This window comes from Pseudomassariella vexata (genome assembly GCF_002105095.1).
Source record: "Pseudomassariella vexata strain CBS 129021 chromosome Unknown BCR38scaffold_23, whole genome shotgun sequence".
Lineage (NCBI taxonomy): Eukaryota > Fungi > Ascomycota > Sordariomycetes > Amphisphaeriales > Pseudomassariaceae > Pseudomassariella > Pseudomassariella vexata.
Window position 1 is genome coordinate 53,398 of NW_024467978.1, and position 22,116 is coordinate 75,513.

The window sequence follows — 22,116 nt, forward strand, 5'->3', positions numbered from 1 at the left end:
AGGGATCCTGATAACAGACTCCCGACAACCTGAAGGGGAAGGCAGCTGAAGGGATTGTTCATGACATATATTAAGGCGCGATACGGACTACTTTAGATCTGCCAATACATGCGACACAGGTAAACTCTATTTTCAAATGCGAGATAGCTCGGTCGCACCACATGAGGGCGGGGGCCGAAAAGCTGCAGGGGCAGGCAAAGTTTAAGGGTGAACAAACCACCATTCTTCTCGCAATCAAGGTTACCTCCCGGGACATTTGGGGTTACCATCGAATAACTAAGAGGTCAAGCAAAATGGTAAAAGTCCTCGGAGATATTTGAGATAACAACTAGGTACTGGCCGTGAAAGCTGGTCGTTCTAAAACATGTAAATGGCGAGAGCCGGGCGATTCCCGGCGCATTGCAACATCCTGAGGTTGTCGCAAGAGCGTCCCTTGTCGTCAGTCGTCAACCACAACAGCATCAACACTAGGGTAAACACCAACTCAACACATGCCAATTCACTTAAGGATCAAGTTCCAAGAAACTTTGAGAGTATTATTGTACGACGAAAGGTCGAGAATCGTATGAAACTGGGAGCATCCGTCTTCAAGCCATCGCGGCTGTCAGTACCCGCTTGTCAACGTTGACTCCCGTATCGAGGCTGCGAATGCCACACAGTTGAATGTGGATGTGCAGATGATCAATTCAGTCTAATTCACTGCCGGCTGAAAGCTACTTGCGATCTTGCCCCGTACTTTCGCTCTCTTTTCTCTTGATTCGTCCACTAATATGTCTATGTTAGTATAACAACCCGGCGACTATTGAACGCCCTTCAGGTGCCTCTCGTTCTGCTAAAGACGCCACATCTATTGATACTTGGTTCGATCTAGTTGCCAATACCCAGATCATTCCCTTTTCTATACCTCTAAGCCAATCCTGTGACAACATACCAAAAACCACTTAGTCAGTCCCCTTTAGGCTCGCACTTCGACGAGACTCGGCCGCCTGTTTCTAATCCTGTGGATATGCGAGCTACTCAGCAAAGTATGCAAACCACTCAACTCTGCGAGAATATCATGGAAACCCGGACGTTTAATGACGTTGGTAGATGCGCATCTTTTATGCAGTGCCTCGAGTTGCATGTGGGCCCTCAATTCCGTTCCATTGAAACCCGGCTTGATTAAGCCCCATACATCTTCAAGTAGGTGCGCGAAGCCGAGTACCTCGAGTCGCTCCACTGGATAAGCCGTGCCCGCGTAGATGGATGCAGCTCCAAAATCGCCTAGTAAGGCATGGCCATCCTCGTTGTACAGGATGTTGTGGGCATACAGATCGCCGTGAGAAACCCCCTTCTCGTGCAAGTGGACAGCAGCGGCCGCGATGCTCATCAAAATCCCCAGCCCTTGATACGTACTTAGTCCCATGGAAGGCAAGAAGCAATCCCGGGTGCAGGTTTGCAGTGACGGTGGAAGGCCCAGAGTAGAGTAGTTTGGGGGAATGAGCTGCATGACGAGCCCTTTCTTGTTTGGATGATCGTGAACTTTGCCTAGAGGATCGATGAGATTGTCATGGGCTCCGGCCACGATGCACGCCCGCATCTCGTCCACTGGTGTGCCATCACTGGTGATATCGCCTTTAAATAGTTTCACAGCCACATCATGCTTCTGTCCATTGACTTTCCATATGCCCTTGGAGATGATACCCGAGGCGCCCTCTCCCAATAACTCTTGGACTTCGAGATCCGACCAGGATACTTGTGCAAGGCTGGGAGAGGGGATGGACGATGTACCAGATGCCGTAGAGCAGGGGTTGTCAGCGAAGGAAAGAAACGAGAGTTCGGGCATCTGAAAGAGCCAGCTTGGCAAGGTCTCGATACGATTAGCTGACAGTCGAAGTAGACCCAACTTCTGGCATGCCATCATTTCCTCGGGCAGGTCGTGAAGCTGGTTTTCTGAGAGCATGCATTTTTGCAACCGCGAGCACTTGCCAATGCTCTTTGGCAACTTGGTGAGCGCGTTGTTGGTGAGTATCAACCAGCGTAGTCGGGGCGGAAGAACATCCTCGGGGATATCCTCCATGCCATTATCCCGGAAGGCCACCATCTCCAGCGCAGGACATGATGCCAACTCTTTTGGGAACACAGTAAAGTTGCAGTAGGAGAAAAATGCAATCTTGAGTTTCTTCAACCTGCTGATTTCCCGTGGCAAGCTGGAAAGGCCGGTTCCCGAGACGTCTAGCTGCTCGAGGGTGTCGGCATGGTCCAAGATTGAGAAGGGAAATGTGCTGAGCGGCTCTGTGATTTTGAGCTTCTTAATGAGCCCGCTTGAGCTCGCCATTTTGCGATTGGGATGTTGTGGAGTCGGCTTCCTGGAACTTGTTCAGTGAAGCTTGTTGAATGGGCCTCGAGATGTGAGACAGCCAGATCACCACCAATTGATAAGAGCCACAAACCCCTTTTTATCGCTCACCGCATTGCGCTGGCTGTTTGTCTCATAATCTGACTCGATATGTAGTCAAGCAGGTCTTCGTCTTCTATTAGGAGAACAATTCTAACATTCAGAGCTGAAATAAGCTGCCAAGAAGTATGACTTGAGGACCAAATAATTATGAATTATCGACGTGTTGGGTTGCACATAACGTGAATGTACACCGAGCTGGCCACCCTTACATAACCTCGCAAATAAATTTTACGATAGTAAAACCACAACGCCGTAAATCAATTGAAACTACTCTGAATCTTCCTCTCCAGAAGATGGCAATGCGATCTTACAAGTTCGCGCATTATGCCCAGTCCCGTTGCAAATACCACAGCGCCTCGGGCGCGTTTCAACACGCTTTGCGCGACCACCATTTCGGCGCTCTTCTTGCTGTATCTGCGTCGCCAACTCCCTAAAGTCCCGTAGGTCCTGTCCTTCTTGGAAAATAAGTGATTCTCCTTCCCGTAATTGCATTTTTTTAGTCCTCCGGCGCCGGCTTAGCATCTTATTTGCCTCTCGAAGCTCAGCGCACTCGGCCCGTACGAGGGCGAGCTCGTGCATTATCATTTTTGCTCCCTTCGCAAACTGGTCGACAGCTGAGAAAATATTCGTCGGAGAGCTATTCTGATGCTCGGAGATGCGCTTTTTCAAAAGTAGACTGTGCATGAGCCTCTATCGGGTTCTGTGGCGTCTTTGATACCCACGGTCGGGTTGCGATTTCTGGGGAGCCAACAGGCGTCGGGGTCCGTAATCGTACGTCCAGCTTTGAAATCACACTTTCTGGATTGAATGGAACAAGCCCTGCCCTTCGAAAGCCAGCTTGAACGTTTTTTTCGCCGAAAACTGCAAAGAAGGCGTCTTTGAAGATAGGAAAGAAGTCCTCCTTCGCAATATGTGTTAGTGACCGGCGTATCAATTTCTCTACCATCTGGCCGTACACCCACTTTAATGGACCGAAACAGGCCACGTCAAGTGGCTGGAGGATGTGAGATGAGTGCGGAGGCAAACACAAAGTTACAATTTTGTGTTCTTTGCAATATAGCTCGAAATCGCCGGAAACGTGGCTCTCGTGACCGTCCAACACTAACAATCGATATATCCCGGACTTTCCATATTTCGTACAATTATCGACGTGTTTAATAAATTCCGTCGGCTGGTGTAGTTGGTCACTTCGCTGGTAGATAAGTCCCGATTTGAGCCTCACCCACTTGAGTCGGTGACGAGTCGCGGGTTCGAATCCTGCAGCTGACACACAAGGGGGTTTAGTCAACCCTTATGGCGCGCTGCCCACCTTGTTGACTTCGCCTACCTAGCGATAATAGGGAGATTGGTGCAGTTTAGGATTACGAGCATCCTAGCCAGTCGACCGTCAAGCACTACGTCGGCGGAATATAACTCGACAGCCGGTCCAGAATTCGAATCGTTAATCCGGCCCCTTATCGGACCTCGCCTATCCGATAACGCTCGTCGGCGAACCCGTCCCCTCACGATAGAAGGCGCGCAGCACGCCCTCTCGCCGCGATTCTTGCGAGCGTCTAGACCACGTTACGGTCTATCCACTTGAGCGTATGGTTGGGATGTATACGCTCGACGAGAACCCCAATTAGCAGATACTACGACTTGTCGCGACAAAAAAAATAGTCGAGCATCTTCTGCACATCAGCAGCATCCCACCCCTGAGGACGAATTTAAGTGCCACGTTACCACACTTATCGGTAGTTCAGGCAGGGGTTGTAGCACAGACTTAGGGAGGGACAGGAGGTTTAGTAGTCGTTTGGCTACAAGTTTACCTGTATAACCGCCCGACGCGGCTTAAGGGCCCGCTATATCATCTATAGCCCCTTAAGGGAGTACTTGTAGAGGCACCGAGGGTTAACACCTACGGCGTATTTAATATTATTTTAATAAATTCCATACCGATCTCGTTAGTCGTACATCCTTTTGGACTAGGTCTAATTCTCCAATCTTTACCGGTAGACTGGACCGCTTGGATTACGGTAACCCATTCCCGGTTACCTTGCTGTATTGATTTCGGCCTGGCACGTCGTTCGGAGCTCGTAACTACTATATTGGTTGAGATCTTGCCCATCATAAACCCAGTCTCGTCGAAGTTGTAGATGTCCGACTCTTGGATACTGTATTTCGCGATAACATTCGCAACATGCCGAAACCAATCTGCAATAAGCTTTGGATCTTCGAATTGGGCCCTTTGGTAATCGTAAGGACGGTTCCAACGAGTTTTCAACTCTTTGCGACGTGCGACGAACCTCGAGGCCCAGCGCGTTCCAATGGGCCCTGCGTTACGTGTCGCGCGGATAGAATTTGCCATTGCTTCCACATCAGCAATCCGGGGCGGAAACGCTCGTGCATCTAAGTCCAGTATATGCTTGATAATGACCTCCTCTTCTAATTCTGTCATAGTTCGTGAATTGGGCAAAATATCGCGTCGGAAAAGTACGCCGTTTTTACGCGTTTGGAGGGTGCTTCGGGGGACTTGGTACGTTTTTGCCGCTTGTCGGAGACTAAGTTTTTGGTCATTTTTGAGAGCTTGAAGGGCTAGCATTAAGTCTGCTTCGTTGTATGACTTTGCCATAATTGGTTGTTGAGAAAATCAAAGATTAAGTTGGCCGGTCGCGTTGGCGCATCAAAGTGGCCAGCTCGGTGTCATGGCCAGCTCGGTGTACAATCACGTTATCTAAAGTTACTATTTTTTTCTTAGATTTCAAAGTTCATTTAATTAACTTGATCTTTAATTAGTAAGCAGAACCTTCAGATGTAACTCTACTTTCAGATACACTATATTTCTTATGTTTTTGCCTGAATATATATTTCAAGGCTTGCTTTTACAGCTTTTCGTTAGCTTATTATAATAGAAAGTTGTAGTGTTTAGGTCGGAGATTCTGAGATGTGTGGTGTCTTGTTGACCCCACTTCGGCGTGGGGAAGCAGTCGCCACGGACCATTACCCATCCATCGGCATTTCAAAATACCGACCACCGTCGCTCTTTCCTCTGGAGCTTCATTGCCCATCGTTCACGGCTTCACAGCAGCCTAGATCAAACCGATTTGCGTGACTTTGCATTTGGCAGCGCCTGCCGCACCCACTTACCAAAACATTCTTGACAAGAACACCTATAATTTGTCAGACTTATCAGACGCTACCATCTCTCACTGTCGCTATCGATCTTCTCTTCGGGCCCTATATTGCGGCAACGCGACTTGCGGCCTCTCACCAAGAGCCCTCCCCACCAATCTACCTATATCGTGCCTTCGCGAAGAGACACAATATGGATTTCTGGACTCCAGTTGAGAAACGACCCTCTTCGAACGAGCACAACGACAAGAGTGATCGCGCAAGCAAACGCCAGCGTACAGAGACCCTGGAACCCGAGCCAATGCCAGGTACCGTCGGTGCTCTGGAACAAGTAAGAAGGCCTCAGGCAGATGATGGCATGAGACAGGGTCTGCGAAGAGGGATTGCTCTTGCGCTACAGCACGTTGGATTCGACTCTGCAACTGAAGAATCCTTGGAGAGTTTCACCGCAACTGTCGAGACATGTAAGTTAGACGTCAGCAGGGAGGTTCGTATTTGGTCTATGCTAAATCTATTCTGCAGACCTGGCTACCTTCATTGAACACACCAAGGTCATTGCGGAAGCTTCACGCAGAGAATACCCAACACCTGCCGACTTTGAGACTGTGCTTCGACGCCACAATATACCTATCTCTTTCCTGAAGCCACACCTCAAGAACCCAGTAGCGAGGGAGAAGCTGGAGCCGGACTACTACGACCCGATCCCAATCCCCGAGAACGCAGATTACTTCCGAGCGGAAACGATAGACTTTCTAGGCGAGGAGCTTGATGGCAACGATGACAGAAAGGATAAGCCTTGGATCCCCAAAACAATGCCTGCTTTCCCCAGCAAGCACACATACAAGTCTACCATGGTAGAGGCTCCTTCTCAGGATACGCAGAAGAAACGGGCCGAGGCATCAGCGGACGCAAGGAAGGGCGAAAAGGCGCTGAGACGTATTGATCGAGCCGCTAAGATCAGCCGCCATAAAGAAGCCAAGGAGATATCGAAGCGCAACCCACTGAGCAAGGAACGGTACACTTATTGGGAGGACATGATGAAGGTGTATTCCCCGCGAGATGCATCCTCCAGCGACATAACGCAGGAAATCGCAGATCATAGTGTGATCGTGGATTACACACTGCCGTTTGCCAGGAAGGAGCTTCCAAGAGTGAGCACCAGAGGCACTGCGTGATGGAATTTGAGAAGCGGCTAACGAGGCTACACAGGAGAATCGTGGTCGGCATCAACCCAAGGCTTGATCGACAGATTATACTGGTTCTCGTCCGTTTATATTCGTCTCCCCCATAACTTCGTTTGCGCAAACTTTAACCATATTCCTGACTTGGGGGGGGGTTGTGGTCTGAAGAGCTTGATGGAATAGCGTCAGGATTGGATGGCAGAGAGTGCCTGCTAATTGTAATGTTGATGACCTTCGACAACCGAACGCCGCGTTGATGGAGAATATTCGGAAATACGTATTGGACTGACCTTTACATGGTCCGGCGGCACATTGCCTTGTTTAGGTAGGTATTAGGTGTCATAGCATTGGCTCGGTTTGGCACTGGCGTTCGTAAGCATTGGCAGCATTTGCATTGGAGCGTTGATTTCAAGATACCCCCGGTACTGGTACATGGGAGTCAAATATTCGTACCTTGGGCAAAAGATCTTTGATAGCACTCCTTGGGAGACAAGTAAACGAATTGATTCTGTTATTTCAAATATACTGGAACTGTTCGAGACATACTGTCTAGCAAGCCACATCAAAATGTCCACCTCCAAAACTGCTTAACTAAAGGTATCATTATGAGGCATGAAGCCTATGGAGAAGCTTTGACCAGCTCTCTTACCTGTTCAGACTGCGCTCTATCCTCAAGTTAATGCTGATTGGCCACTGCCCCGCAAGGCTGACATCCAAACCCTGCAGACCAGAGGTTCCAAAGCGGCTAGCGATTACCTGACCCTAAAACAATCCCACACAAATTTTGCCGAAAAATTGGGAAGTCGCAGTGACCAGCTCGGCCTTGCCAAACATCTTAATTCGACATTTTCACGCCCTCCCCTCCAAATCAAGCTCTTTCCCCCTTCGACAGACTTGAAGCAGACCGTGACAATGGCTGAGCAGCTGATCTTGAAGGGCACCCTCGAGGGCCACGTAAGTTCGCCCTTCCGCCTATTCGCCGCGACCGCAGAAAGATGCAATGCGCTTGCTCTGCATCGCACCGTGCAAGTTACGATGGCAGTAGCTAACATTGCGTTTAGAATGGCTGGGTCACCAGCTTGGCCACGTCGATGGAGAAGTAAGACAACCGAACAAACCTGCCGGCTACATTGGATATGTGCTGGATTACTGACCGAATTCCTCTAGCCCCAACATGCTCCTGTCCGCCAGTCGTGACAAGACCCTGATTATCTGGAACCTGACCCGCGACGAGTCGCAATACGGCTACCCCAAGCGATCTCTCCACGGCCACTCCCACATCGTCTCCGACTGCGTACGTTTATCTGTCTATCTTACTGCTATGAGAACGGGAGACGGATCGAGGTTGTGGAATTGGAAATGAAAGACTGACGGGATTGGTGCGTTCAGGTCATCTCCTCCGACGGTGCCTACGCTCTGTCTGCCTCGTGGGATAAGACTCTGCGCCTGTGGGAGCTCGCTACCGGCACCACCACCCGCCGATTTGTCGGCCACACCAACGACGTTCTCTCCGTCTCTTTCTCCGCCGACAACCGCCAGATCGTCTCCGGTTCCCGCGACAGGACCATCAAGCTGTGGAACACCCTGGGTGACTGCAAGTTCACCATCACCGACAAGGGCCACACCGAGTGGGTTTCTTGCGTCCGCTTCAGCCCCAACCCCCAGAACCCCGTCATTGTCTCCAGCTCTTGGGACAAGCTTGTGAAGGTGAGTCCCACGCTCCACTGCATGCGCTGGAAAAACGTCGGATCTGCGAATGCTTCACATGATGTATTGCAACAAAGTATTTGCTACTTCAGAGCTTGCTTCGGCTTGCCATGAGACTACTTCACACCATTGCCCTGATATTGAAGCGCAAATCTACGGTTTTCTAGCGGTGAACCAATTCTCAGTAGACTAGCATGCTAACTCGAGTGACTAGGTCTGGGAGCTCTCTACCTGCAAGCTGCAGACCGACCACATTGGACACACCGGCTACATTAACACTGTCACCATCTCCCCCGACGGTTCTCTATGTGCTTCCGGTGGCAAGGACGGTACCACCATGCTGTGGGACCTTAACGAGTCCAAGCACCTCTATTCCCTGAACGCCGGTGACGAGATCCACGCCCTGGTCTTCTCTCCCAACCGATACTGGCTTTGCGCTGCCACGGCTAGCAGCATCATCATCTTCGACTTGGAGAAGAAGAGCAAGGTCGACGAGTTGAAGCCTGAGTTCCCCTCGGTTGGTAAGAAGAGCCGAGAGCCCGAGTGCGTGTCGCTCGCCTGGAGTGCGGACGGCCAGACTCTGTTCGCTGGTTACACCGACAACATCATCCGCGCGTGGGGTGTCATGTCGAGAGCATAGTAATCTCTTGATTTGAAGCTGGAAAAACGCTGGGGTGGACTGGACTCTGAGAACCGGGGCACGTCATTGACTAGGCGTATGGATGGGCTTGTCATTTTCTACATGGTCTTTGCAAGAGGGAAATGATGACAATCACATATTGATTGATATGCAATGAGATCAGAAGAGGCTGCGTTTCTGCGCATCAAGAGCTGCTATTGCATCCTACCCAATGTGAAGAGAACAAAAAAAATTCGCAAACCATCGTGTTCGGTCCCCGTATGTGAAGACCTTTTCTCAGCCATATTAGTGACGGTTGTCAAGCTGCGATCCATTGCTGTACCGGATGTGGACCCTGAATATCTCACATCGGAGGAACCTACCTATCCGGCGCAAGTTGCTCGAGGTCTCGCTATACTGTTGACATCGTCCACCCTCGACTTGTGTTTGAGCTGAGTAGCTCGATCAGGTGCTATTCATCTACTGTTTCATGGTGCATGAGCTCTGCTGGTCATTTGGAAACAACATGCAAAAACAAGTCCGACCTTGCCGGTTGAAAACCTTTACAAAAACGATCTTATCCGGCGCGTCCTAGTTACCATCCATACATTATTCAATGAGCAGAGACCCCAAGGTCTTAAACTATATTGCGGCCCTTAAGGGGATTCAATTTACACAGCACTTTGCTTCCAACGAAGAAGGCGACCAAAAATGACCACCACACTTTCACTTCGAAAAGATTTCATCATAGAATAATAGCTGGACCATTTAAACCACGTGGACCAGGGCCGAAGTCGACGATTGATCACCTCAATCTGGATCATCACAGTGCCTTCACTCGGGTAGTGCCGAAAGCTCTGTCGACTGAAATAACGGAGTTTGCGATGGCTCAGCCACTTCCTGTCAAATTCTCAATTCCTTCGCAAGACAAGCCCAGGTAGGCAATCTGCAACGTGGCTATCCCACTGGTCAACACGTGGAACTCTGCAAGGGCGCTCTTGATAGAGCAAGGGCATTCAGAGTCGCCTTTTACCCTTCCATAGTGCAGTTTGAGACATCTGTAAGCAGGTCAAACTGTTCCTGGTACCCGCGAAATTAAAAATTACCCGTCCTCAGTTGCTAACAACCATTTCATGATGCTGAAATTAGAAACCGCCAATGTGATATGCGTCTTATCGAGATGACAGCAGTAGCCGTTCATCGGGTCGCAGTTGCTCTGTACCAACTCGATGATATAGTTCACTAGGGAGAAATAGACTGTTTCATCTCCTGAGAAGCGCCAGCGGAGCGGCATGAGTTTCTGCCCGGCAAATGGCACATAATAGACCCGTTTACACCTAAACCAACGCCTGTTCTTCCGTGGAGAATACTTGGATTATAACCAGTAATCATTCGACTTAGCGGACGCCGCTGGTCATTAGGCTGAAGATCGCATATTTGTTGGCGTCATGCTCTTTGACCGAGGCGAGACGTGTTATCAGATGAACTGCAAATCACTGACATCTCTAAGCTAGTGCAATGAAGTGTACTTACATCCTGGGAGACACGGCCAGAGCATGCGGATTTGCCGATCACTTGACCACCAGCCAGAAACCACCTGTCATTTCTCACTGCCGAACCAGGCAATGATACTTCGAACCCCTTGCCATTTATTTTGGAAAAGAAAATCTGGCAACGCTTCAATTATAATCATGTAATGGCCTACCATCATAACTATCGCGACCGGTGGGAGCGCGGTCTGCCCCTAGAGAAGAACGAGAGTAATATGAGGTACAATACGGGGGAATATACTGAGCTGCAGGAGCTCTTCGCCAAGATCAATTCAGGTCCGGTGTAAGATGTGACAGTGCAGTTGGAAATCCCGAGAACGCCAGACGTAGAATATGGACAACGCCGAGAAAGATTTGGATAAGCAGGTTAAGGAGAAGATGGAGTCAATGCAAGGAGCCACACAGGGTATCTAGCAATTAGTACGATCACTATTATCTGTCATGTAGGTGGAACAGGACGTGAAACACAGCTTCATAATATCTATTGACATTGGAATCAATTACATATTTGATTGACTTGGACTGGAGAAGAGGGCCACGTATCGTACCTTCGGGTGCTCTGGATATCGGGTTGATCTGAAGAACCTCATATCTTTTGAAATGCTTTTCTCGAACTACGTTGGCGAATAGTATTGAATCATGGAATAGGGCTAAAATAAGAATTTGGTTTTCAGAGGTGTTCAGCACGAGAGGAAATACACATTGGTTATGGGCTTCTCACACTGAGCCCTAGCTTATATCATATCAATGTCAAAAAGTCTGGCCCCATCAACATCTGTAGCCAAACACGTACTTTTTTAAACATAATAGTAGATTCAAATACTTCAGTATATGTGGGAAGTTGTGGCCTCAGGTGTGGAGGGGTACGAGGCAGGCAGGCACGCGTTGCAGTATTTAGGGATCCCTCGGGGCTAACTTGGGACGGGTCCCTCACGCACCCTCGTAGTACTAATACAGCCCCTAGTAATTGGTTTCCGACAATATACAGCTCAATTAGTATAAGATAATTAATATATTATAAACTATAAAATTCTCATATACAATTTGGTTCATAAGCGAGTCATATACTAAAAAAATTGAAGTCATCGGTCTGCTAGGCTATTGGGGTCAAGGGTCAGAACAGCCACACCATGCTAACCTGGTGAGCTAGGGTTGGCGTGTATTTACGCTAATGACATCACCATTCTCAGGCAACCTGGTTGATTTATGGTTGCTAAGGCTCAAATAGCTATTTTAACAGTACTGGGGGTCCCTGCCAGCCGTATGTTTAGGCAATTTGAAGGTGCTGTAAGACCTCCTGTAAGACTTCTTAGCTCTCAAATCTCTGCAAAATGTCTGGTACTTTAAACTCTACCTCTTAAGCCGCTGTCTTATACTATGAAGGGTCTGATTGCCCCTAGAAAGCCGGCTCCGGTGGCATCGCCGTCTCGCTAGGCCTCGGCTGGTACTTCCGGAGGCTTAAGAGCACGTTTTCCAGTGTTTCCGTGGCTTCAATTTTTCCGAACTCGGTAAGGCCGTCTCATCATGGGCGTGGGCCTATGGCTATAATATCCAGAAGGATATGAATGTGAGCGGTTATTTTCATCTGCCGGTAGAGTAGGCACTTCATAGCGGCTAAACCTTGACGCCGGTATTATAGGTATGTTCTAAACACTACGAAGTTAGTACAGAATAGGCTTGATAAACTAGCTATATACTCTGCTTAGGGCCCTGGCGGCTGGGAGAGCTATGGAAATAACTGGTTGGATGAACCGGACGAGGCTATAGCTAACTCCGCTAGCATGTTCCCGGGTGACCGCACCGGTGAGGTTAGCGATAGCTTCATATCTTGGCAGTAAATCTAACTAAAAATTCACTACCCTCACCTAACCTCGCCAGGATCACTGGTTGGTTAAAATCACTAGCGTTTTACTTACTAATTTGATCACCAACTAACCAAGGGGGGATGGTGAGGTTGGTGAAGTTGGTCCGACCCTTGATCGGGGTCTTATACCCCGACGGCCACCTCGAGTTAGACTTGGCTTTATGATGAGGGCGTCTCGTTGTTACCGTACTGAAAATTTCGTAGCGTCCGGGAGCAAATCGTCAACTTCCCGGCAAACTGTAGGCCGTTCTTCTTCGCCTTTGGGCATGCTGATAGATAGCGGATCGATCGTCCAAGAATAACTCGATACGGCCATGGGCTAATTACCCCTTTTTGTTATAGAACAACCGGTCATCCGTTCATCATCACGAGACTGACCCACGATTATCTTCCTATTTAATAATATTTCAATGGTGAAGAAGCTAGATTCCGTGCCTGAAGTTCGCCACATACGGTGCCCCCCGTCGCATTCCTCGCCCTGATTTCTCTCGATGTAACTTTGGGCAGGTGAAGACCGGAGATGATCGTCGGCAAAACGCACTGTTCTATAGGTAGTGGCTGAGATCCTCGGCCTGGTTGATCGAGATAGAGGATGTCGATTGAGTCTCGTTATATTAGCCATGGCCAGGTATACTAAACCGCCAATGAAATCATCCTAATTCGACACTGAACAAGTAATGGACGTGTAAAGAAGTTCAACTTCTATCCATAAAATTCGAATCTCGTGCATGTTGACTGGCGCATCATTTTCTCATTACTCCAACACGATTAGATGACGGTGAATGACTTTTGAGCCACTTTCATGTGTTAACGCCAGCCCTCGGATCACCGCCATCCAACACTAGACCATGCTCCCTGGCATCCTTGACAGCCTCCCTCTTCTCCGCCTGTTCGGCTTTCTTCCTATTTTCAGTCAGTGCCGACCTATTTTAAATTTTGGAAACATCAAAACGCACCTCTCAAGACCGCCCGCCAAGTCTGGCTGCGACCCACTAGCGCCCGATTTCCGCTCCACCGCGCCGGCAACATCGCCCTCGCCCGGTGCGCGCATCTGCTCGCCGTCCAACTCACGAGTCATACTCTGTGCCTCGGTTCGGCCGTGCTGCTCCTCGCCGGGCGGGGCGCCGTGGATCCCCCGCGCGAGACTACTCGCCGTTGCATCCTCGGGACTAGACGACTGCTTAGGCGGCACGCGCTCATCAACAGCATTGCCGTGCGAGTGGTGTTGTGCTGCTTCGTGCTCTGTATTTGTGGAGGTAACTGCATTGCCTTCGATTACGTAAGCTGCAGATTTGGGAGGTTGAGAAGGGTTTGATGGATCCATGGTGTGCTGCTGTACGGATTTGTACAATTCTCGTAATGACCGATTTACTGAATTTTGGTAGTCGACTGATACAGGAAGTGCATACAGGTAGGAAAGGAGTTTTGCGCTTGGAAAAGTTTGGTGGATGATCGCCAGCCATCATTGACCACTCGCCCGGGTCATGTCGTCATTGAGGGGAACCTGAGGCTCTTTCCCGCTGCGACCAGTCCTACGGGCGGTTGCACGTGTATACTGTTGCATCGACGACATAATATGCCAAAGAGCGCTAATGAATGTTGGCATCGGCTATGATTCGACTCGGGTATGCTGCCCTTAATTGATTGTCTCAACTCACAAAGGCAAGCTGCTGAGCTCATCTCATAAGGTGTTATGCGGTGAGAAAGCCTCATCGAGACGAAGCTGCAACCATGCCGGTAAAAATAAAAGATTCACACAGCATCTGATAGGCTTGAATCTGTCATTCAGCCAGTACCTGATTAATAAAAATTGTTCGATGATTGTAAGTCAAGGCGCAACAGTGAATGCTCAAGCGACGACCCGGTTGTCAAATTCTCCGTTGCACCTTTGCGCCCTGCCACAAAGACTCTTTGGCGCCAGGGCCCCACATTCACGACGCTGCCTTCTTCCATACCTCAGACCTATTAAGTATGATTCCCTCATGCAGTCTTGCGCGTACTTGCACAGGCAACTCAACGCGCTGAGGCTTAATAGGTCATTCAATGTTGCCCCGCTGCCAATTTGTCAGCCCATCTGGCTAACTCGCCGATTTGGAACCACGTGAGTCTATGCAGTGCCTGCCTCCCCGATAGGTAAGTCAGCTGGCATGGATCGGTATTATGGCGGAGGTGGGGGCCATCATGATAGCCCTACCTACCTCATCGTCCCTACTTCTCTACTTAAGCATCTCAACCCGCTCCGGGGTTGGGTCGCACTTCCTTCGTTAGTTCCTGCTGCCTTCCTCAGAAACAGCCTCACCCAAAGTTGATCGGGCCTCGGCTTCAAATGTCCTGCACCACAGCCTGGGAGTAGCTTCTATCCCTCATATTCTGCTTACATATCTGTTGCAGTTGCGCCTTCCATCCTGTTATCCATCAAATTAGATCACCTACTGTAGCGAATTTCATATCGAACTCTCGCTCGCCATGTCTTTAATATTCCCCCCACCCCCCTCAGAGACTGCGTACCTATATCGCGACGACCGTACCCTCGACGGTGGTCAAACAGTCAATGTTGAGTTGCCAATAGTTCTACCCAATATGCCTAAGAAGAATAAACAGAGAACTCCCCAGCAGGCCATTGACGACTTCTGGGGCAAGTTCACCACCAAAGCTCCTGGCAAAGGTAAGAAAGAGCACGGATCCCATCCTAAGGACGAAGCCATAATCGACCCAATAACATAGACACGCCAATTTATGTTACTGTGGCCTTTCGTGCGACAGAAAACTGACCTGATCTCCCCACTCCACAGCGACCACTGTCATCCCGCACAACGAATATGTCGATAGAGCAGCCAAGCGCACCAGCAAAGCCGTCGGAACCACCACTCAAGCATCATATGAGGAAGCCGCCGCCGTGTGTAAGCTCAAGGTAGCAAAGATTGTTAAGGAATGCAAACGAGTGAACCAGAAGTATCGTGACCAGCACTTTGACCTTGAGATTGACTTGAAATGGGACCGCCGAGACACACTCGAGTCGCTCTGCAACGTCAAGGACCCATCTGAGTCCAAGTTTCGACCCAAGAGTGTCAAGCGTGTGGCCGACATATTCGATAAACCCCAGTTTTACATCGACGGCCCTACTGCAAATGATGTACGGCAAGGCAGGGATGGAGACTGTTGGCTACTGGCGGCGTTGTGCACGCTCAGCAACAAGCCTAGCTTGATTGAGCGATGTTGTGTGGCGCGTAACGAGCAAGTAGGTGTATATGGCTTCGTTTTCCATCGAGACGGCGAATGGATCTCCGAGGTCATAGACGACAAGCTGTTCCTAACCAAGCCTGACTTTGATGACAGCTTCCTGGAGCGTGTATTGTGGGAAGACCGCGAACGTGTCAATTCTGAGGAGCAATACCGCAAGGCATATCAAAGTGGATCTGGTGCCTTGTATTTCTCTCAGTGCGAACACACCGACGAGACTTGGTTGCCATTGCTGGAAAAGGCCTATGCCAAAGCCCACGCCGACTACGCCGCCATTGAGGGTGGCTTTACGGGTGAGGGCATTGAAGACCTCACCGGGGGGGTCACGTCAGAGCTGTACACGACCGATATCCTCGACAAAGAGTACTTCTGGAAGGAAGAACTCATGAAGGTCAACGATGAGTTCCTGTTCGGTTGCTCCACCGGCATGTGGGGAATTGGTTGGGGTGAGCGCAAAGGCATCATTGAGCTCCATGCCTACTCGGTCATGCGAGCGGTGGAGATTGACGGACATCGCCTTGTCTTGTTGAAGAACCCTTGGGGAAAAGGAGAATGGCGCGGCCCGTGGAGTAAGTGTCTGAATTACTAAGGGATGCATGTTTCCCGAGGTGAGCTAATCGTGCCCAGGCGATGGATCCAAAGAATGGACGGCCGAATGGTTGACCAAACTTGACCACCGCTTTGGTGACGACGGTAACTTCTGGATCTCATACGACGACCTGCTCAAGAAGTACCAGGCATTCGATCGCACTCGTCTCTTTGGCCCCGATTGGAAGGTGACCTCCCTTTGGACAAATCTGACAGTTCCATGGACCCTCGACTATCATGATACGCAATTTGCCTTTTCCATCTGTCGAACCGGTCCTGTGGTTCTCGTTCTGTCACAGCTTGACGACCGATACTACCGTGGTCTCGAAGGTCAGTATCGATTTGAAATCAATTTCCGACTGCACAAGGCGGGACGAGAGGATTACGTCGTCCGCAGCATCAGCCCCTACTGTCAGAACCGCAGCGTCAATGTCGAGCTGGAGCTCGAGGCCGGCGAATACCTGGTCTTGCTGAAAATCAACGCCACCCGCGACATGGACATACTGCCGATAGAAGAGGTGATACGCAACCACGCGCGGGATCGTCGCGACAAGCTTGTCGCCGTGGGCATGTCGTATGACCTCGCCCACAGCAAGGGTAAGGTGGTTGAGACCCCAGAAGAAAAGAAGGCCCGCAAGGACGCCGAGAAGCATAAGAAGGAAAGGGAAAAGCGGGCTCTGAAGAAGAAGTTGATGGAGGCCAGGCATAGGAATCACTACCTGGATGTCAAGGACCAACAAAAACGAAGAGAGAAAAAGGCAAAAGCAAAGGCCAAGGCTCAGCTAAAAAAGGCAGAGAAGGCAGAGAGAGCCAAGGCTAAGGTATCCAGAGAAAAGGCAAAGAAAAATTCAACTTCAGAAGCAGTAAGGAAAGACAAGGAAGATGGCTCTACTGGATCAAGCAAAGCCGTCGACCCCGTAAAGAAACACGTTCAGATCCAAACTCCATGCCAAACCCCTGAGCCCGACCTTGACGATTCGAAGAGGGAGTCATACTTGAGTGCTGATTTGAGTGTCAAGACGCCTTCGACCGACTCTGGAAAGTCTTGTTCCGAGACATCAGCAACCCACAGTCAACCTATTCATAGCTCTGATGAACAGCCATCTTCCACCAAGGCAGAGCCATCTACCGTGGCAATTGTTGCCAAGCAATACCAGCAGCCGAAAGATACAAAGGATGACATATTGTCCGCGGTGTCTCCCGGTGAAACATCCCCCGAGGAAGAATCTTCTGATAACAACACCAGAAAACTTTCAGATTTCAAGACCCTTGTAGAAAAGGATTCCACGGACGATAAGACCTTCGCCGACAAAAAAGCAGATAAAAACACAGCCAAGGATTCTTCACCGGCTGACCCTTGCGAGGAGATTTCCGACGAAACTGACGAAGAAACCTCTGATGAGGAAACGGACATATCGTCTGTCTCGGACATATCTGATCGCGAGCTGGAAATTGAACTCGACCGCCGTGCCGCCCAATCGCCCATGCCCCCGCATCAGCCGCAGCAAATGGTTGTTCCCGAGGAGGAAGATGAATTTGAGCGCAACCCATGGAACGCGGTTGTGACGGTCGGTTTGCGGGTCTACTACAAGATGATGGACGCGGACAGAGATCAGGAGATTGTGAAGCTGAGGGTGATAAGACCGAATCTCTATTTGAAGAAAGACGAGACGTCGGCAGATAAGGGCAATGAAGACGACGATGGAGATGAACAGAGGTTGGAGGAAGATGATGGCGACCTGGATACGCAGGACAAGGAGGGAGATGGAGCGAAAGAAGGTGAAATGGAAAAGGGACTGGATGTTGATGACTCATCCAAGGATGCTACACTGGTCGGCGATCACGAGCGCAGGAAAAAGAGCATTGTACCTTCTAATGAGGGACCTGGAGGCACGTGAAATTCCTGTCCTGGGTGGGAATTACGTATAGTAGTTGAACTACCAAACAGATTGAAATGGAATACCTAGAATGATGGTCTTGAAATTGCGGGGAGTAGGCTTGCTATTGGAACAGGATTATGAAGAATGATGACCACTTCTCTTAGTCACAAGCATTGTATGTTGTCCTGAAATGGGTCTCTTCCAGCAGTGCTGAACGATCGATACAATGGTGATCTGGAGCAGGCGATGAGGGCAGAATTGTCTTCAGCCAGTCTCGCATGGTCACTTTCAGTGCCAAACGAGACGATGAAAGTGGCAGCGCAAGGGATAAAGCATTCTGACGCACCAAGATACAATTTCTTTTCGACGGACGCTCAATAGTCCATGATTGCGATACCTTACTTGGTGTGCTCGAAAATCCTATTCCTCGACTCATCCCATACCGCCCGAGTACGTTATTCATTTCCCCTGATACCGCAGCATTGACCAACTGCATACAGCATATAAATAGTAGTCAGTACATCTGACTTAGAGGACGGCCACACGCCTAACCGCATTGACGCCTTGTGCAATCGAGATTGTATCGTCAACACAACAACCCCCTCAACGACCACTCAGTAAATCATACTTCAGCTGTAGTCTTGTCCAGACTATTTAATAATTAATCTAAGTATCAATCTAAACTATTAGTAAGGTATACTAACTTAACGACTCTATTCCTAACTACCTTGAGTTACTTAGTTACCTAAGTATATTTTCTATACGTACCTCTGTTATTAATTAATGTTACGGTCGTCACGGGGCAGCGACAACGTAGTGAAGTTTGCGCGACGCTGGCGATTAGAGCTCGTTACGCCGTTCGGGGAAATCACACGGCAAAGGCACAAACAACGAGACTCAACTATCGACCTAGCCTGGGTGACGAAAGGGGCTAGGATTGATTACGATGGGGACCCGGGCCTAGAGGGCTCAGACCACAGAGCGCAAGTGATTAGGGTAATATCAACGGGGAAGCAGTCAAGGAGGGCCGCCGCAGTGTCGAAGGGTGGAACTGGGCGATGGCGGATAAGTGGCTCATCGTAGCCGAATCAAGCCAGAGATTTATGAATTATTTGCCGGTTGAGACGATAACGGAGTTGGACCAGGCTGTTGACTGGGTTACCCGGAACCTCCAAGAGATCGCCGACGTGGCGATCCCGAGACGCACCGTTGGCCGAGGCGCTGGGGTCCCGTGGTGGTGCCCGCAGGTTAGCAAGGCTTGCGCTGAGACGAAGAGACGACGGCGGGACTACCTTCAGGCAAGGTCGCAGACCAACTGGGACGAATATACAAGAGCCGGCCAAAAACAACGGCTCGAAATCAGCGAAGCGCAGACGCGTAGCTGGCACGAGAAGCTCGAGGGGACGGCGAAGGATCACAAAAGCCTGTGGGCACTGCAGAGGTGGGCTAGGCTACGGAGCTGGGCCCCCCCTGAGGCCCACGGCTTGCCAGATCTCCGGAGGGACGCCGGCGACACGCTTACGGCACGTACACATGATGAGAAGGCAAAATTACTAGCTGAGAGGTTCTTCCCAGACCCGTGTATAGATCTATCGGACCTCGATCGCGGCCTATTACAGACGAGACCAGAGCTGAACGTCCCTAGGGAGGTGACCACAATGGATATCGAGTCTATCATCAAAGGAACGGCTGCTCGGAAGGCTCCCGGCGACGACCTGATCCCCACTGGCCTGCTAAAGGCCTGCGGTGAACCCCTATGGGAGATCCTAGCGGATCTGGCAACAGCTAGCTTTAGGCTGGGGTACTACCCGGAGCGCTTCCGCTCAGCGAGGGTGGTTGTTATCCCTAAGCCTAATAAAACGACAGCTCAGAAGCAGACCCCTGGCGGCTGGCGCCCCATTGCCCTGCTTAGCACGGTAGGGAAGGTAATAGAGACGGCGATGAGCCAGCGTATCACCAAAGTAGCTGAGGCGGCCGGCCTACTACCAAACGGCCAAATGGGTAACCGCGCTGGGAGGTCCACCGAACTGGCAATACGTATAGTTGAGGACGTGGTCTATACGGCGTGGAGACGCGGGGGCATCGCCTCGCTGCTACAGCTAGACATCAAGGGGGCATTCGATACGGTCAATTACAGACGGCTGATTTCCATATTAGCCCGGAAAGGCTACCCGGAGTGGGTTCAGGAGTGGGTACGCAGCTTCGTGGAGGATAGAACGGTACGCCTCCGGTTCGATGGCAAGGAGTCAGAGCCAATCCCCCTACGAGCTGGCGTCCCCCAGGGGTCACCGCTATCCCCGATACTGTTTATATTATACATTTCAACGCTGTACGAGGAGCTAGCGGAGCAGCATCCACTACTTTTAGTAGTCGGGTTCGCGGACGACACGAACCTGCTAAGCGTCGGCACCGATCCAGACACGACCTGCCGCCGGTTGGAGAGCGCATGGGCTACGTGTCAGCGGTGGGCAGTGAGGCACGGGATGGAGTTCGCTCCTGACAAGAGTGAGCTAATGCACTTTACTAGGGCCCGAGAGCCCTTGCCGCAAAGTATTCGCCTTGGGGACGCCACAGTGTCGCCGGTAGTCTCAGCGAGGTTCCTAGGAGTCTGGTTCGACCGCAAACTGACGTGGCACGCCCATGTTGAGCGTGTTAAAACAAAAATGGCAACTCAAAAGCTAGCCCTGACAAAGCTAGTCAATATGTCGTGGGGCTGCGATCTTATACGGGCGAGGCTGTTATATACGGTGGTTATCCGTAGCGCGATCGCCTTCGGGGCGACTGCGTGGCATACTATAAGTGAGGAACCGGCAGGGCCAGCTAAGAGCCTGATGGGGATGCAGAACGAGTGCCTCCGGGTAGTCTGTGGCGCCCACAAAGCGACGCCGGTTCGCCACCTGGAAGCAGAAGCAGCAATCCCGCCACTAGACCTCTATCTTAGTGCCCGGGCTGCTAAGTTTGAAGAACGGCTACGACTTAGCGGGAAGAGAAATCTGCTTCGCAGCGCGAGCGCTAAAGCGTCACATATACTCCGGCAGGATAGGCCGGCGAAGAGGAAGCAGGCGTCGCAGCTACTCCGACCGGCAGGGTACACTATGGAGAAGGAGGCCCGGGGCTCCGAGTGGATGAGTGAGGAAAAGGAGGTCCCGGCTGCCCTCCTCGACCACTGGAGGAAGAGATGGCTCACCGGAGCAGAGCATCACGATCGCCAGCGACGCGCTATCGCTGAGGAACCGGAGGGCCCTTCGATGCAGATACCGAAAGGGGGCAAGTATTTCGGCCTGAACCGACTGGAGGCGTCTACGCTGTGCCAGATCAGGACGGAAAAAATAGGACTAGCAGCCTTCTTATTCAAGACAGGGGCTTTTGGCGTGTACTCGCCGCTATGCCGCTGTGGCGATGCCCCTGAGACGGCAGAACACGTAATCCTCTTTTGCGGGCTGTTGGAAGGACCGAGGGAACGATTACGGGCCGCCATCGCACCACGGCCACTATACTCTCGCAGAGACCTCGCAACGGCAACAGGAGAACCAGTAGTTAGTGGGACTATTGTAAGATGGCTGCTAGGGACGGGTCGGACAGCTTCAAGGCCCAGATAGCATCGATCTTCTCAGGGGGGACTTTGTTGGTAGGTTGAGAACCAACGTAGTATGGTAGTGAACGCAACGCAGTCGCCAATAGGGCGAACCGACGACGCAGCGTATGTATTTAGTCCAGCCATTAGGGCACGGTTTGACATACGGGAGTACTAGTAGAGGTACCGGGGGCTTCGAGCCTACGGCGTATTTAATAATAATAATAATAATAATAATTAATGTTAGGCAACCTTGGTGGGCTTTGCTAAGACCACCAAGGTTACCACGTGACTTAGCCCTTTGGGACTAAGTCCAACCTTCGTGCTCCATAGGACTAGATAGAATGTCATGCTTTTACAAC

General features: G+C 50.6%; 5 protein-coding genes across 5 annotated transcripts; 3 read left to right on the plus strand and 2 right to left on the minus strand.

Annotated features, from left to right (window-relative positions):
* Positions 1–630: 630 nt before the first annotated feature.
* Positions 631–2,553, minus strand: BCR38DRAFT_451018 (uncharacterized protein). The gene has a single exon (XM_040861433.1). The coding sequence runs from the start codon at positions 2,315–2,317 to the stop codon at positions 956–958; it is 1,362 nt and encodes a 453-aa protein (XP_040710034.1). The 5' UTR covers positions 2,318–2,553; the 3' UTR covers positions 631–955.
* Positions 2,554–5,852: 3,299 nt separating this feature from the next.
* BCR38DRAFT_355897 (uncharacterized protein) lies at positions 5,853–6,726 on the plus strand (the record flags this gene model as incomplete). Its single annotated transcript, XM_040856989.1, has 2 exons — positions 5,853–6,015; positions 6,074–6,726. The coding sequence occupies 2 exons, from the start codon at positions 5,853–5,855 to the stop codon at positions 6,724–6,726; spliced, it is 816 nt and encodes a 271-aa protein (XP_040710035.1).
* Positions 6,727–7,644: 918 nt separating this feature from the next.
* Positions 7,645–9,079, plus strand: BCR38DRAFT_355900 (guanine nucleotide-binding protein beta subunit-like protein; the record flags this gene model as incomplete). The annotated part of the gene is made up of 5 exons (XM_040856990.1): positions 7,645–7,686; positions 7,794–7,831; positions 7,900–8,026; positions 8,122–8,439; positions 8,654–9,079. The coding sequence occupies 5 exons, from the start codon at positions 7,645–7,647 to the stop codon at positions 9,077–9,079; spliced, it is 951 nt and encodes a 316-aa protein (XP_040710036.1).
* Positions 9,080–13,203: 4,124 nt separating this feature from the next.
* On the minus strand, positions 13,204–14,042 carry BCR38DRAFT_117366 (uncharacterized protein). The gene is made up of 2 exons (XM_040853434.1): positions 13,429–14,042; positions 13,204–13,371 (listed from the first exon to the last, which is right to left on the minus strand). Exons 1-2 carry the CDS (start codon positions 13,794–13,796, stop codon positions 13,314–13,316), a joined length of 426 nt encoding a protein of 141 aa, XP_040710037.1. The 5' UTR covers positions 13,797–14,042; the 3' UTR covers positions 13,204–13,313.
* Positions 14,043–14,598: 556 nt separating this feature from the next.
* BCR38DRAFT_451040 (uncharacterized protein) lies at positions 14,599–18,334 on the plus strand. The gene is made up of 3 exons (XM_040861434.1): positions 14,599–15,137; positions 15,265–16,281; positions 16,340–18,334. The coding sequence occupies exons 1-3, from the start codon at positions 14,939–14,941 to the stop codon at positions 18,196–18,198; spliced, it is 3,075 nt and encodes a 1,024-aa protein (XP_040710038.1). The 5' UTR covers positions 14,599–14,938; the 3' UTR covers positions 18,199–18,334.
* The last annotated feature ends 3,782 nt before the right edge of the window (positions 18,335–22,116 follow it).

Bases quoted from the DNA above. Each gene is read 5' to 3' on its own strand.
- BCR38DRAFT_451018 (XM_040861433.1), bottom strand. From the start codon at position 2,317: ATGGCGAGCTCAAGCGGGCTCATTAAGAAGCTCAAAATCACAGAGCCG.
- BCR38DRAFT_117366 (XM_040853434.1), bottom strand. From the start codon at position 13,796: ATGGATCCATCAAACCCTTCTCAACCTCCCAAATCTGCAGCTTACGTA. The intron at 13,372-13,428 runs GTGCGTTTTGAT...GAAAATAGGAAG, and splicing joins TTGGCGGGCGGTCTTGAGAG to AAAGCCGAACAGGCGGAGAA.
- BCR38DRAFT_451040 (XM_040861434.1), top strand. From the start codon at position 14,939: ATGTCTTTAATATTCCCCCCACCCCCCTCAGAGACTGCGTACCTATAT. The intron at 15,138-15,264 runs GTAAGAAAGAGC...CCCACTCCACAG, and splicing joins CACCAAAGCTCCTGGCAAAG to CGACCACTGTCATCCCGCAC. The intron at 16,282-16,339 runs GTAAGTGTCTGA...AATCGTGCCCAG, and splicing joins AGAATGGCGCGGCCCGTGGA to GCGATGGATCCAAAGAATGG.